The following is a 14,594-nucleotide window of genomic DNA, read 5'->3' on the forward strand; positions in this document are numbered from 1 at the left end:
AGTTCTGTCTTGCTGCAGTAGGAGTGGGTATCCCTGCTACAGGGTACCGACAACATCAAACACGAGAAGCATTTTAGTATTTTCCAGTAGGCAAATACATCAAACACGAGAAGCATTTTAGTACTCAACATGTGTGGGATGGTGGGTGATCTCTTGATAAGATTTCTCCTATTTTTACTATATTTTTTCCTCCACAATGTTAATCCTCCCTAGCACTTTGTCTGAAATCTGAATATCGTCTCCATGTCATTTAACTGAACATTGACAGTTGTCTGAAAATGAAGGGAGCATTCTCCATCCAATTGTCTATTTTTCTTTTTAAGGAATTCAGATCTTTATCTCAGCTTACTTAGGTTGGAATGGCAATATTTTTCTAGGAGTTGTCTCTATGGTTAGAACATGTTATTTGATCACTCTGTGCAATTTTTTCAGCTTTTCTCTTCTCCTATAAAATATGCAGCCCCCTGGCTATGTCCCTACTGAGAGAAGACTGTTGTGTCCCTAGTTTGATAGTGCAGAAAGGTTAGTCAAGCAGACCACCCCTTTTTTCAATTTCAGTATAAGGAATAGTACACCTTGCTAAGTTTAGTTTTTTATATCGGTAGTGATCTTTTCAAATATGCCCACACACCGCACACTAGCAACTTTTTCTGTATACACAGACATTAATATGACCTTATACAGGCAATAATATTACATTTGTTAGGCAATTTAAACATGCCCACACACCATCCACTAGCAACTTTTCCTATATACACAGGCATTAATATGACCTTATACATGCAATAATATTACATTTATTAGGCAAAGTACAATATCAAATTAAGGGTGGGGCTTCTGGCAGAAGGTTCCAAATCTGTAGAACTAAGCTCAAGTTTTTTTAGCCCGGGCTTTTTTTTTTGGTCCAGCACACCCATATAACAAGCATGCCTTGCTGATGTAGTTGCAGTAATGTAGTGATTCAAGCATGCTCTCTCTTTTTTTTTGGTAACATTATTCCCCCTTTTTTCCTGCAGCCTCTCATCCCCATTTGTCACAATGCCGAGATGACTGAACCTGCCGTCAACTAACACGGTACCCCCTATCAAACTATTTTTTCAGAGCCCCCTTCGTCATGATTGCTTTCATCGGATTGAGCAGTTGCATTGCCCTCTTTTGCCTTCTTCCCACGCCCTTCCCTATTACAAACAAGTAGACTTTGTGCTCCTCCCGTGGCAAATCTAATAGGCGTGAAGTGTCCGTTTTGCACATGAGTTGTAGAAATCTCTAGCTTCCTGCTTACTTGAAAATGCTTGCCCAGTGTATGGTACTGGAGGTGTCGACCAAACCTCATCCACATCTGCTATTTCTTGGGTGTTATCAACAATAGTCTGCACATCTTCGGGGTTTTCAGCTATATTATAGTTGCCAATAGCAGCCTCAACACTGCCCAAAGCAGGCAACACTTGTTGTTCTGTACCCTGCGCAATGTCATGTACTGCCCCCTGTACTGAAGCTTGAGCTGCTTGTGTGCAATATATATAATTTCCATCTAACTCATATAGGAAGTGATAATCAAATTCTGGCGGGAGATCATTTAAATCCATTCTTTTTCACTAGTCTTTTCCTATTTTATTATCCTGCACAGCCATTTTTGATCAAAGCACAAATCTGATTAGACAACAGCATACCCAATGAATCAAAAGCAAGTTAAGAATTGATATTTTATTGGTTTCTACTAGGCAGTATAAGTCAGGTTTCCAGGCAATAATGTTGTTCAATACAAGCAGATCAGTTTTTTTTCAGGCAATAATGTTGGTCCATTTTCAGCATCAAAATCACTAAGTATTCAATTTTGATTCAATCAGGCCACAATACTGGATTCAATTGTGTAGATGGGATGGGAGCAACTAGGCGCATCCAGCAGATCTGATGAGAAACTTACACATGCATGCTACTTCTCTTTTGACCTGTGTATAGCAATTTGCACATAAAAGATCCGTGGTTTTTTGTTTTTGGAGGATGTGATTTTGTATGGATGTGTTATGTTGCTAGAACCTTAAAACCAAATTGCAGATGATGGGGCACCTAAACAAGTACTAAAAGTCTCTTATCTGCGTACATACACTGTTTTTTTTTCCTGTTATTGGGTTATGGGACTGCCCAGTTGCTTTTTTTTTGCCCTCCCCCTGCCTTGATGCTCCAGATTGTCCTGTTTTGCTTTTTGTCTCTGCTGCAGTAAGCAATTTTAGAGGTGGCGTGGACAGGGAGGGGGGAGAAGGGGTTGCATGAGGGTTCTGACGTGATATGCGCAGTTTGCCGCCAAAAGACAGGGGTGACAGTTGTTGTCAAATCAAGATAGCAATAATATAATATACTTTCCATTTTTAGGTATGCGTACAGGAGGCTTAACTTACGGCCGGCCGTAAGTTATCCAGCTTACCGGTGATTATATATGTCACCGTGTTTTTTTTTTGTTCTCTATATATTTTGAGGGATAAATTGTCTTGCTTTTATTATATAAGTACATTTTTTTGCTTTGAGATATATGTATTATGTTTATTGGTTATGTATGTTGTGGTTGAAGAATGGTGGTAAATGTGTTAAGGTGGGAAAGCGGAGTTAGTATTAAGCTTTCATATTTGCCCATTAGAAATATAGGCAAAAGTGTACAGTTAAAAAAATTATAGTAAAACATACTCTATTATGGATCTAACGCATAGATATATTCATGAGGATTCCGAAACAATTTGATTTTCTATTTTATGATTTTCTATGATTTGCTGCGCAATTTCAAAGTTTGATCAAATTTATTTATAATTGTAAAAGAATAATAGATAAGGCAAACTAGCTTTGGGCCGAATTTGGCCCACCGAGGCCCACGGAGCGAGTGGCAAGCCAGCCCAAGAAAGCTTGGATGGCGGGTTGTATTTTTGAAAAACTCGGGGGCTTTTTTGCAAAAAGAACTGAGAGAGGATGGTGGACTGCGGGTTGATTTTGTAAGAAGCTGAGGGTTTTCTGGCAAAATTCTCCGAGAGAGGAGGTTGGACTACGGGTTGATTTTTGTAAAGTCCGAGGACTTTTTTGTAAAATGGCCGGGAAACAGAAGATCCGGACCGTTCGCCCGGCCGATCGGACGGTCGGAAAAAGCGGGAGACGTGGCCACATTCACAGGCCGGGGAATTGGCCAGGATTTGTAGGTAAAGATAAAGATTAATATGGCATATCACGGTGTAACATTGCGATCTGGAGCCTTCCAAATGAATCCAACGATTCGCTGCGCCGGCCCACCCCTACACCTCTGTTTTCACCCGGAATGCTGAGTTTAAGGTCGACCGTAACTACAACAACTTACGGTCGATTCTTTTTCATTCCCCTCCCCCTCCCCCGCACCTTTCCCCTTCCTTTCCTCCTCATTCTCTCATGACGGATCGAGACCCCGACCAGTTGCTACCGCCGCTGGCCCGCCTCCCCACTGCCGCCTCCCCGCCGCTGCCGCCGCCGCTCCCTCTCCCCCTTGAAGCCGCGCTCCCTTCCCTCCCGTCGCCGCCCCCCCCCCCCCCCCCTTTTCCTCCCTGAAGCTGCCGCGCGTCGCCGCCGCGCTGGTCCCGCCACCCTGGGCCGCCGCGCGCTGGACCCACCGCGCCGCCACTAGATCCCGCCTCCCTGGGCCGCTGCGCGCTCGCCCGCCGGCGGATCCGGCTCCCTAGGTTGTGCGGCGGGCGCACTCCCTTCCCTCCTATCGCCGGCTCCCCTTTTTCCTCCCTGAAGCTGCCGCGCGTCGCCGCCGCGCTGGTCCCGCCACCCTGGGCCGCCGCGTGCTGGACCCGCCGCCGCCGCCACTAGATCCCGCCCCCTGGGCCGCTGCGCGCTCGCCCGCCGGCGGATCCGGCTCCCTAGGTTGTGCGGCGGGCCGCCGACTGGGAGGCGGTGCCGCGGGCCGGCAACGCGGCGGGGAGGTAGGTTTTTTTTTATATAACAATTTTTTTAACGACTCCTTTTTTATTTTTTGATATAACAAATTTTTACCCAATCTTTTTTTTCTTTTTGATTTTGATGTAATTTTTTTATTCTAAGCATTTTTTTGTTTTCGGATGCAAAATTTTTTTACCAATTTTTTCTATTCTGAATGCAAAAAAAATTTCAAAATTTCGAAATTTTTTGTCTCTCAAATTTTTGTTTCTAATTTTTTTTCTCGTCAAAAATTTTTCTCTCTCCAAAATTTCTCTTAGAAAAAATTTCTAAAATCGAAAAACGACAAAAAAAATTTTAAAAATGAAAAAAAACTGCTGTCCGAAAATCGATACGAGAGCCTCGCGTACGGTTGACTAGCGATACCCGTTTTCACCCCAGACTCCGTTTGCCTCCCGTAGCGAGCGCCTCCTCCCGTTTTCAACTGGGCCGCTGAAGACGTCCGGCCAGAGCGCTCCCACCCCCCCCCCCCCCCCCCCCCCCAGCCGCAGCCGCAGCCGCTGGGAGGGGAGCCGCCGCCGCCGCGGGACTCCGGGAGCGGCCCGCCGCCGCAGGAGTCCGCCGGGGCCGCCGGCGCTGGAATCCGCCGCTGCGCGCGTGGAGGTGGCCGCGGTGGTCCTGCCACCGCGAGCAGAGGAGCGGCCGGCCACGGGCCTGCCCTCACGCGGGTATCTCTCCTCTCCCACTCCTCAGGAACCACGCCCGAGACGCCATTGGAGCTCTGGAGCAGCGCCGGCGACAGAGAAGAACCGCCGGCCCTGCCCTCCCCCACGAACCGGAGTCACCCCGCTGCCACCGTCCTTCCCCCGACCGGAGTAAGTTCCCTCCCTCTAATGCTATGCACTGGATGAATAATCTGTGGTAGAGAACTTGTATGCATATTTGCCAAAACAAAGATTAAGCTTTTTTGTTCAGGCATGGGCATCATATGATCCAAGAGATAAGCTAGATAGGAAAGCTACTTTTTTATACAATTCAGTCGTTTAGAGCAGGGAATGTCTTTGTGGGATGGTTGGCACTGCCAGCTAGAACTTATTAATTAGAATCAAATCTGGCACATGGCGAATGGATGAAGGCAGAGTAAATTGTTTGTTGGCTTGGTTTAGAGTTTTTCCCCCTATTAATAGAAGAACCAAATTATCCTAGCCAACGTATGTCGTGTTTGTAGAGGATGGGTAAACTTGTCCAGATTATGTGTTCTGTGACCCTTTTGAGTTGAAAATACTATTATATGGATTATAGTGTCCTACGGAAAATTAGTATGGTTGAAGAGTGTTTCCTATAGCAAAGAGATATTTTTTTGGTGGCTATGAGCAAAAGCCATGTTTGAATGATGTCCTCTAGCCAATTTTTCCATTGTTATTCTTCTTTGTCCCTAGAATTGGGCTTGTTTTCAGCTGAACCTTCATGTCCGGCATTAACACTCAGCTAGAGTACGACACTCTTGGCATTTGGCAATGAGGGGGATCCCGCAATGAGGAGCTTGTTTCAGGCATGCTACCACTACCGACGCCTCGCGTCCTTCCCTTGCGCTGCCGAAGCTGCCTCACCTGTAAGAGCATACTGCTGTAAACAATTTGAGCTATGCTTGTGCTGTTGTGCATAGTTTGCTTGCTTTTGTGACTAATAAGATGCATGCATGTGTTGTTCAGGCCAATGGCTATGAGCCATGGAGGAGGTATATTTCCACTAGCACCAGTAAGGTTCTACCATGGGAGGCGTCATCCCGTGAAACGCTGTTGAGAAAGATAGACAGTGGTATGAAGGATGGCAATGTCGAAGAGGCACTGCAATCATTTGGAAACTACAAGAAGCTGCACGGTCTTCCTGAACCACAGGTACTGAATAGCATGATCGTGTCGCTGTCCTACATGTCTAGTCGGAGGTGGCTTCAGAGGGCATTTGACATGGTTCTCTCAGTTCATCAAATTAACAGCAACCTTCTTAACTGTGACTCCCTGATGAAGCTAGCGTTGGCACTTGCAAGAGATCAGATGCCTGTTCCAGCCTCCACAGTCCTGAGGATCATACTTGAGAGTGGAAAGCTTCCTGATGTTGATTTGCTGAGCATGGTGTTTCTGCATATGTTGAAGTCACAGGTTGGATCCTATCTTGTCAGTGATGTTCTGATTGAGACTTGTGAGAGTTTCTTGGACCAAGTTGCAGATAGACGGGAAATGAAAAAACTGGATCCAATAAAGAACAGTGCCACCTTGTTCAATATGGTTTTAGAGTCATGTGTGAACTTTAAATGCATTATCAAAGCCCAGAAAATAATGGAACTGATGTCATTGGTCGGAGTTGTGGCCGATGTAAATACAGTGGTGATCGCTAGCCATGTCTTCGAGATGGTTGGGCAACGAGATGAGTTGATACAAATGAAAAGAAGTATTGACTCTTTAACATCTTTGCCATTTCTTCAGCACTATCAGCATTTTTATGACAGTCTATTGAGCCTGCATTTCAAATATAATGACATGGATGCTGCTGCAAAATTTTTAATCAACCTGCATCAGCAACGAAAACCTAGTGTTTTCTTTTGCAATGGCTTACAGAAACAAGGTGCCATACAAATTGGTTCTGGAAATCTGAAAACCGGATATAAAATAATGTTTGATCCTGGAAAAGTTGACAGAGGTTTCATTTTGGGTAGAGAAAGCCAATTTGGGCTTGTTGTCCTTACTGACGGAAATCTTCTTCATACTGAAAAGGCTCTTGCTAAACTTATTGCAGGCTGTGTGAAATCAAGGAATATGCATACACTATCTAACCTTTTTATTATGTTACATAAAGAAGATATAGATGTAATTTCTCTTCGAGATGTGGTTAATGCATGCATTCAAATGGGATGGTTGCATGCTGCTCATGATATCCTAGATGATTTAGAGTCAGCTGGAATCCAAGTCGGGATTGCTAGTTACATTTCTCTTTTGAGAGCATATGAGAAGGAGAATAAGTCAGAAGAGTTAAATGGGCTCCTCCAGCAGATACAGAAGATTTCATCTGTCATGGATGATATTCGTACTAATTCACCATTTACCATCAAGAATATTGCCAAAATAGTGAAGGATGAAATACCTCTCACTCATTCATCTCTGTTTGCTGCTTTGGCTGAAGAAATGAAACATTACAACCCTGGAGAGCACTTGACATTGGAGTTCAATAATTCCATTCTTTTCTTCTGCAAGGCAAAAATGATGGAAGATGCACTCTGCATATATAAGCGTATGAGAGAACAAAATATCTGGCCCACTTCTTATACATTTTGCCACATATTGTGCGGTTATTCTTCAATGGACATGCATAGGGAGATTACCATGCTCTGGGGAGAAATAAAGCGCAGACTTGAATATGGAGAGCTAGATGTGGATAGGGACTTGCTTGATTGCTTGGTTCTGGATTTCCTTAAAGGTGGGTATTTTTCTAGGGTGATGGAGGTCATTGGTTACATGTCAAAACATAATATTTACTGTGACAAGTGGAAATACAGGCATGTTTTTCTGAAGCTACACAGGAACCTGTATAGGAATTTGAACTCATTGCATAACAAAACCGAAGCTCAGAACAAAAGGATTGAAGATGTCCGAGCTTTCAGGTCATGGGCAGGTATTAGATAAATAGGGCTAGTGACCATTTTGGTCCCTCAAGTTAGCAAAGGTTCACTTTGGCCCATAATGTTTATTTTGATCCTTTGCATTTGCATGTTGGGCAACATCCATTTGATGACTTGTGGCGTCAGGTAAGCATGCCCTGTCACTACTTGTTCATCACCTCTCTTTACTGACTATGCTCTGACAAAAAGTTTACCCCTGCATCCAATTGGTTCTGTCGAACCATTCAAATCTGTTGCAGTTGCCAAATAGACCGATGCATGGAGGGGCAGTATTTCTAGCCAGGCTGGCTTGAGGTTGACTTGTATCCTACTAGTTGAATTCTACCATTTCAAAATTGTTGCCTTATATTTTTGGGGATGTTGTTTGCTTTGATACAACATATTGATTCAATATCTATGACGGCCATTTGCATTGTTTGTTGCTGTAGACAACTACAAGCAGTTACTTGTGTTTGGTGCAGCACTACTCTATGATGAAAACATTAGTCATTCAAATGGGTATTTGAGGTGTCTGCTGATGATATGTGTGTTAGGCGGCCACAAACTATTTTGATCGATGAGCGTCCTGTGTGCCGCAGCAGCAGCAGCAGAGGTCTGGCCTGGGAGCAACCGTTGCACAAGTGTGTGGCAAACGTACAACAGTTCAAAGAGGCACTTGAAGCAGGCTTTTGAAAGCTCAAAGAGTTTCAGCAATGCTTTGAGCCATTTTCTCTTTGACTATGAGGATGAGATGGAGTTCTTCTCAGCATGGGAAAGGCTAATTGAGAAACATGACATCAGCGAGAGTGAGTGGCTAAGTGGTCTTTTCATGGAGAAAGAAAAACGGGCTTCACCTTATCAGAGAACCATCTCTTCTGATGATATACTCACCACTCTTCAGAAGGATGTATCGTATAATGATTTGAAAGATATATTTGAAAAGTTACCGCTGTTCGTTTTGTTGAAATTTCAGTTGATAAAGAAATGTCAATTAATACAGAGAACATGTTACTGAAAAGTCAGCTGTACAAAAGTTAGCTAATACTATATATTTATCCAAAATCAAATGTTTGTTCTTGCAACAACAATCAATTCGGCTACTAACATTGTGGTTTAGTTATCTCAAGGCAAGCCCAACGAAACAGTAGAAGCCGCATCAAATGGATCTATATTCGAGTGGCAAACTGGCAACAGCACACGGTAATAAAGTTGGTTCTGCGAGAGTCTGCATTTTGTTCAGAGCTGCTAGCGAACGCCATTCGATTCGCTGGTAACAGATGAGATAAGATCAATTAACGTGCTACTGCAACAATTGTGAGGCTCCAGAATTACATGATTCAATATGTTTATTACACTAGGTAAGATTTACATGCCATAGTCATATATTTAATTTTTCTTCCATCAAGCAATGATTTTATTTATTTTATTTCCAAAAGTAATACACATCTTTCTTTTTCTTCCATAAAACAATTATGACAATTAATATCCTTCAAAAACCATCAAGCAACAATGCCATTTATTTTTCTTCTAAAAATAATATACGTCTTTTTTTTCCTTCTATAAACAATGATAATAATATCAATTATTATCCTTCCAAAAAAAATGCGGCGCGAGGTAAGCAAGCTGCGCACGGGCGCCCAATAAGAATTTCGCCCGCCGGCAGTTCAGCTTCAACTGGCGCGGCGGTGCCGGCGCATAACCACCTGCAACGAACGATGCGTGCTGCCCCGTACACCGCGTCGCCACGCCCACGCACTCACCGAACGCGGCCACCGGAGCCGGCCGGCGCCCCGCGCCACCACTGCCCCCCTGGACCCTGGTGTCTCCGGTGGGTGTTTTTTTTTTCTTTTTTTGACTCGCGGTGGAAGAGCCGAACAGGTGAGACGGAGGAGGAGAAACTGGAACGAACTGGAACCGAGACACTTCAACATTTCGGCGCGAGCACGTGTCACGGCAAGCCGGGCCTCTCACGGCCATGGACTCGGCTCCAAGGGACACGTGGCGTACACGCAGATGCCGTGCAAGCCTGAACCGGTAAACCCAGGCACGTGCCCCGGGTAAAACAAATCGGCTACCTAAACTCTGACCTGAGGTGGCTACCTGCCTACCTATTAAAGCCCCAAGGCGTAAGCCTCGATCATGGCGTCTACGTCGCGCCAATCTTCTCAGCAAACTCTCGCTTAAATCAGCGGGTTACCTTGCGCACTGTACATTTTTTACGTTAGCCGATGCTTACTTTGTCAAATGTGTCATAGTTTGTATATACGTTGTCCTGTAAAGGTCTAAAGGAGGATTTGCTAAAGAAGGAATTTTGAAACACTGGCAAGGAGAAGAATGCTGCTTTTGGTTGATCAGTAGTTCCATACTTGAGTAGAAGAGTACGCTGCATTCTCTTCTGGTGGGCATGAGCGATGTCATGCCAAGTTTGTCGAGATGGAAATATTCAGAAACACAAGCAGGGGACCTGAAGGTTTCTTGATGTTTCTGAATTCTGACATGCCTACAGCAGTAAAGGTTTTTGGCGGCCATATATGAAGATACCTTATTCTTAGCTTAAGTAGTTGTAGGTCACCATGACTATATATTCCAGCAACAGTAGCTTATTTGTTATCAGTGGTAGTGCCCCTGGTTGTCTGACATGTCACTGTCAAGAAAGTCAGCTGATTTATCTGCTAAACAAATCAGAATACATGCAGCACCATAGCGACCTGTGTTTTCTTTTAATTTTCCAGGCCCATAGAACAGATATAAACAAGATACATAAAAATAAGGGTCAGTTTGATCCATGCCACTACAATTTCACGAAGTTGGATTTCATGTTGAAATCCATGCCACTGAGTGGCATGATTTTCAACGTGAAACCCAATTTCACGGAGTTGTGGTGGCATGAATCGAATTTTCCCTAAAAATAAACTGAACGGAATCCACCGTTCCACGTTGGTGACTTACGTAAATACAAGATCTAAATCACCTTAAAAGAAGTAAATCTCTAAAAATAAACAATTTTGAAACTCATGTATGGTCGTTCTTTCTAAGACGTATTGCAAATTCTTAAGATATGAAAATCTCGGTGTCCATGCTGTCAGCTGCTTGATCTTATCCTCCTCAAGTCTATCAGTCATCTCCAGTCGTTTCCAAGCAAATAAAAGAAAAAAAGGTACCAGTGTCTATATACGTGTAGCAGAGGTACAACCGTACAACTGAAATTTCTAGAGTAAATTATTGCAGATGTGGACTGGATAAAAAAACGTTCTAATTTTCAAATTTCTTCCTGCACCTAGATGTAGATTGAATCTCATGTAATAAGATGTTTTTTTTCTAATAGTTTCATTGTTGCAAACAGACAAGGAGAGCAAACTTTTGCAATACAGAGTGACCCGTCTGCTGACCACTGTTCCAGCGATCAACAACCTTCCCGTTTCACATCTAGTTACCAGCTAGCCTCCTTGCTCTCTCAACTAAATATCTATTTAATTACTGGATACTATATTATAACCTCTGATATACGTGTACGAAACAATCTTTAGTTCTTCAGTGTATGTAGTGAGTAGTGACCTTTCTTCCTTCTTTCCTCTTGAGACTGAATTGAAGTCACTCACTGAGCTAGTTGAAGCGATCGAAGAAGGCGATCATGTCCTTGTAGACGTACTCCCTGGCGCAGACGCCGATGACGAAGTCGAGGTGCGCGAACTGGTCCAGGAACTGCACCGTGAGCTTGTCGCGGTCGTGGCCCCGGAGGTCGTCGAGGAGGAGGCGCACGTCGGCGGGGTCGGCCAGCGAGTCCCGGCCGCCGTAGCTGAGGAAGAGCGGGAAGCTCGCCGGGATGCTGGACATCTCGTACACCGGCGGCTCCGCCTGCCCGTAGCTGGCGATGTTCAGCTCCGGCAGCACGTAGTCGTACTTGGTCAGCACGCCGTCGCGCACGGCTGCCGGTGCCGAAAAGGAGGGGGGGGGGGAAAACGCAACGGTTTTACTTCACCACTCCGTTGAGTAACTAGCGTTGACTGGCCGGACAGCGGTTAGAGAAGCAGGCTCGTACTCTGGGCGAAGTGGACCATGGTCTTGGTCGACGTCGGCTGGGGCTCGTACTTGAGGAAGACGTCGACGGCGGAGCTGTTGAGGCAGTAGTTCTTGCCGGTGATGGAGGCGACGAGGTCGTAGCAGTTCGTCCCAGGCCCGCGGCAGAACGCCCTGATCAGGTTCGTCACCGGAGGCCTGCACTCATCAAACAGAGCACGCAGAAACGGCCATCATGAGCGCACAATGAATCGATCTGAACTCAGCCACGGAGAAATCTAATTCTGGAGGAATAACGAGGACGCCGTGCGTACGCTAGCGGGTTGAACTCAGCCACGCCAAGGATGCCCGAGATGATCTGTGCTTCGAAGACGGTGAATCATTTGGTCAGTCAGCTGAAGAGGGTTTAGTCTCGGAGCAGAATGATGATGCGATGGTGGTTAGCAGTTAGCACAATGTCGTCGGTTACCTCTCCGACGAACGCTCTGGCGAGCAGGATGCCGACGGGCGTGGTGATGTGGGCGAGGTAGGCGACCGGCGTCAGCAGCGCCGCCGACTTGAGCTGGTCCACCACCCGGCCCTCCGAGAAGGCCGCGAGTGCCACCAGCGTCCCCTGAAACCGAAAGGCAGAGAGAGAGTTGATGCCGGCCTGAACTTCGTCGGCTCTGCACGACTGCAGCTAGCAAAATCGTTGGGTTGGGCCGTAGTACCATGGAGTGCCCAACGTAGTGGGGCTTCTGCCCGGTCTGCCCGCAGACGAAGTCGACCATGGCCGGCAGGTCGTTGACCACCATGTCGTCCCAGGACCAGTTCCAGTAGAGCTGAGGAGCAGAACGGATCGAAATCATCTATTAGCATTTCAGCAAGCAGCGAAGTACTCAACTCGATCGGCGTACACGTGCAGCTCGTCGTTGTTACCCGGCTTGACGGGTCGAGCGAGACGTGGCGGCGGCTCCAGCGCGTGCCCCGGTTGTTGGCGACCCAGACGTCGAAGCCGCGGTCGGCGAGGATGAACGGCAGCGACTCCTCCGGCGACGCCAGCAGCCACGACATGCCGTCCTGCCATGCCAGCACCCGGCCACGAGTGACCACGTCACACGACTTGTTGTTCTCCACTTCTCAGCTAAAACACCAGCACGCACACAAAAGGAGCGGCCAGGATCGTCACGTTCGTAAATGTTCACCCAACTGTGCGTGTGCACTGACCGATACAGGCATGCGCAAGGCCAGATCCATCATCCACGGTTAAGAGAAAGATATGTTTGGGCCCATACACGCTGACACACGCGTACACACTTTGCAGCAGAGAGATACTTGGTTTGGCTGTAAAGCTTGAGCCAAAGGAGGAAGATACCCCAGCTTGTAGCTTGCTATGAATATGATAGGGTGGGTGCTGGGCACATGAAACTGACAGGAAAGGAAAAAAAGAATGCAGGAGCCATGCACGCGCGCGTACCGCAAGGACCCCATGCTGCAGGAGCACCGGCTGCCCCGCGCGCGCGCCGCCGCCGCCGCCGCGGCCGCGGCCCCTCGGGATCCTTTGCAGGCTCAAGATGTACCCGTCCGCCGTCGTCACCTGCGTACACATGTTTCCAGGGAATTAGAGCCAATCAGGGCACGCGCAAAAGCTTTTCTTTCCTTTCGTTCTTCCTGCCTCCGGATGGATGCCGGGGGGGATCCGCTTCCTGGTGTGCGCGAAACGGATCCGGCCACGATCACGCATGCCAAGGTCGGGATGGAAGGAGCAGAGAACCTGGTGCTCCTCGCAGGGGTAGCCGAGCGGCGCCACGGCCAGCGCGCAGGGGCCGCCGCTGCCGGCAATGTCGTGGCCGCGGAAGGACGGCTGCTGGCCGGCGGCGACGGCGAGGTGCAAGGACGACACCACCACGAGCGCGACGGCGACCGCCGCGGAGGAGGAGAGGCCGGCTGGGACGATCATGCTGGCCGGCGGTGCCGGCGCGGCGGCCGTGCGCGCGGTAGCTCGCTGCTGCGCCGCCACTAGCGGTAGCGGCGGTGTGCGCGTATCGTAGTCGTAGTGCGATCGAGACGAGCAGACGCGTGCGCGCGCGGGTATTTAAAGTGCGCGGCCGCCGGCCGGGGATGGCAATGGATGGATGGATGGGTGGATCAGGAGCATTACCCCCTTACAAAATGGGGTGCACCGGTGCAGGCAGAGCGAGAGTGTCATGCGTGTGAACGTGTGAGAATCCTGGTGCGTCGCTTTCGACAACGTGGCACCTTAGGCTCCGGCGTAGCAGCGCCAATGATAGCACGAGGCATCCATCCACTTTGGGGCGTTTGGTTCAAGGAGATGGGGTGGTTGTTCATCATGAGTTCGTCTCGGTCATAAACTTTGAGGGGATGACAGTACCCCACCCCTCATGTTTACATTACACTAAGGAAATATTAGATTGTGAGAGCGATGATGTAGTGATATGATTGACTGTTCCATTTTATTTTCACAAACTAAAACAGAAAGAAGTGAGAAGTGAGGAGATGATGGACTACCCCATTTCTCAAACCAAGCAAACACCTCACTTATTCTTTTTTTATTGGCGACTTCGTTATTAGGCATCACTATGCGTCTACACAAATTTCGGTTCGTAAATTCTCACCTTGTTTGAATTTTTGAGTGATAAAGAGGTAGCAACTGCAGTGGTCTCCGCAAAGATGAAAGGAGTAGCTGCAACAGAGAAACAGAATATTATATTGATGTCCAGGTAAAACTCAGAACAGAAATGAAAGGTTGTTTTCTGAGACCTTCCAATAGCTATTCAATGCTTTGTTCTCCTTGGGCAAAAAGCATGCAGGCGTTCATGCAGCAGGACAGACAGTTAAGGCTGCGTTTAGTTTGTGAAAAAGTTTGCACAGCAACTATTCCATCGAATTTTTGGACACATATATGAAGCATTAAATGCTGTTGAAAAAAATAACTAATACATAGTTTTCTGAGACCTTCCAATAGCTATTCAATGCTCTGTTCTCCTTGGGCAAAAATTTTTCTAGCATGCAGCCGTTCGTGCAGCAGGACAGA

General features: G+C 46.9%; 2 protein-coding genes across 2 annotated transcripts; one reads left to right on the forward strand and one right to left on the reverse strand.

Moving 5' to 3' along the window:
• Window positions 1–4,439: 4,439 nt before the first annotated feature.
• LOC120678430 (pentatricopeptide repeat-containing protein At4g17616-like) lies at window positions 4,440–8,625 on the forward strand. The gene is made up of 4 exons (XM_039959616.1): window positions 4,440–4,766; window positions 5,384–5,503; window positions 5,604–7,557; window positions 7,691–8,625. Exons 2-4 carry the CDS (start codon window positions 5,426–5,428, stop codon window positions 7,744–7,746), a joined length of 2,088 nt encoding a protein of 695 aa, XP_039815550.1. The 5' UTR covers window positions 4,440–4,766; window positions 5,384–5,425; the 3' UTR covers window positions 7,747–8,625.
• Window positions 8,626–10,692: 2,067 nt separating this feature from the next.
• On the reverse strand, window positions 10,693–13,602 carry LOC120677303 (triacylglycerol lipase 2-like). Its single transcript, XM_039958450.1, has 8 exons — window positions 13,314–13,602; window positions 13,017–13,136; window positions 12,479–12,619; window positions 12,271–12,381; window positions 12,030–12,173; window positions 11,875–11,918; window positions 11,583–11,758; window positions 10,693–11,469 (listed from the first exon to the last, which is right to left on the reverse strand). The coding sequence occupies exons 1-8, from the start codon at window positions 13,497–13,499 to the stop codon at window positions 11,147–11,149; spliced, it is 1,245 nt and encodes a 414-aa protein (XP_039814384.1). The 5' UTR covers window positions 13,500–13,602; the 3' UTR covers window positions 10,693–11,146.
• Window positions 13,603–14,594: the final 992 nt, after the last annotated feature.

This window comes from Panicum virgatum, chromosome 6N, assembly GCF_016808335.1.
Source record: "Panicum virgatum strain AP13 chromosome 6N, P.virgatum_v5, whole genome shotgun sequence".
NCBI lineage: Eukaryota > Viridiplantae > Streptophyta > Magnoliopsida > Poales > Poaceae > Panicum > Panicum virgatum.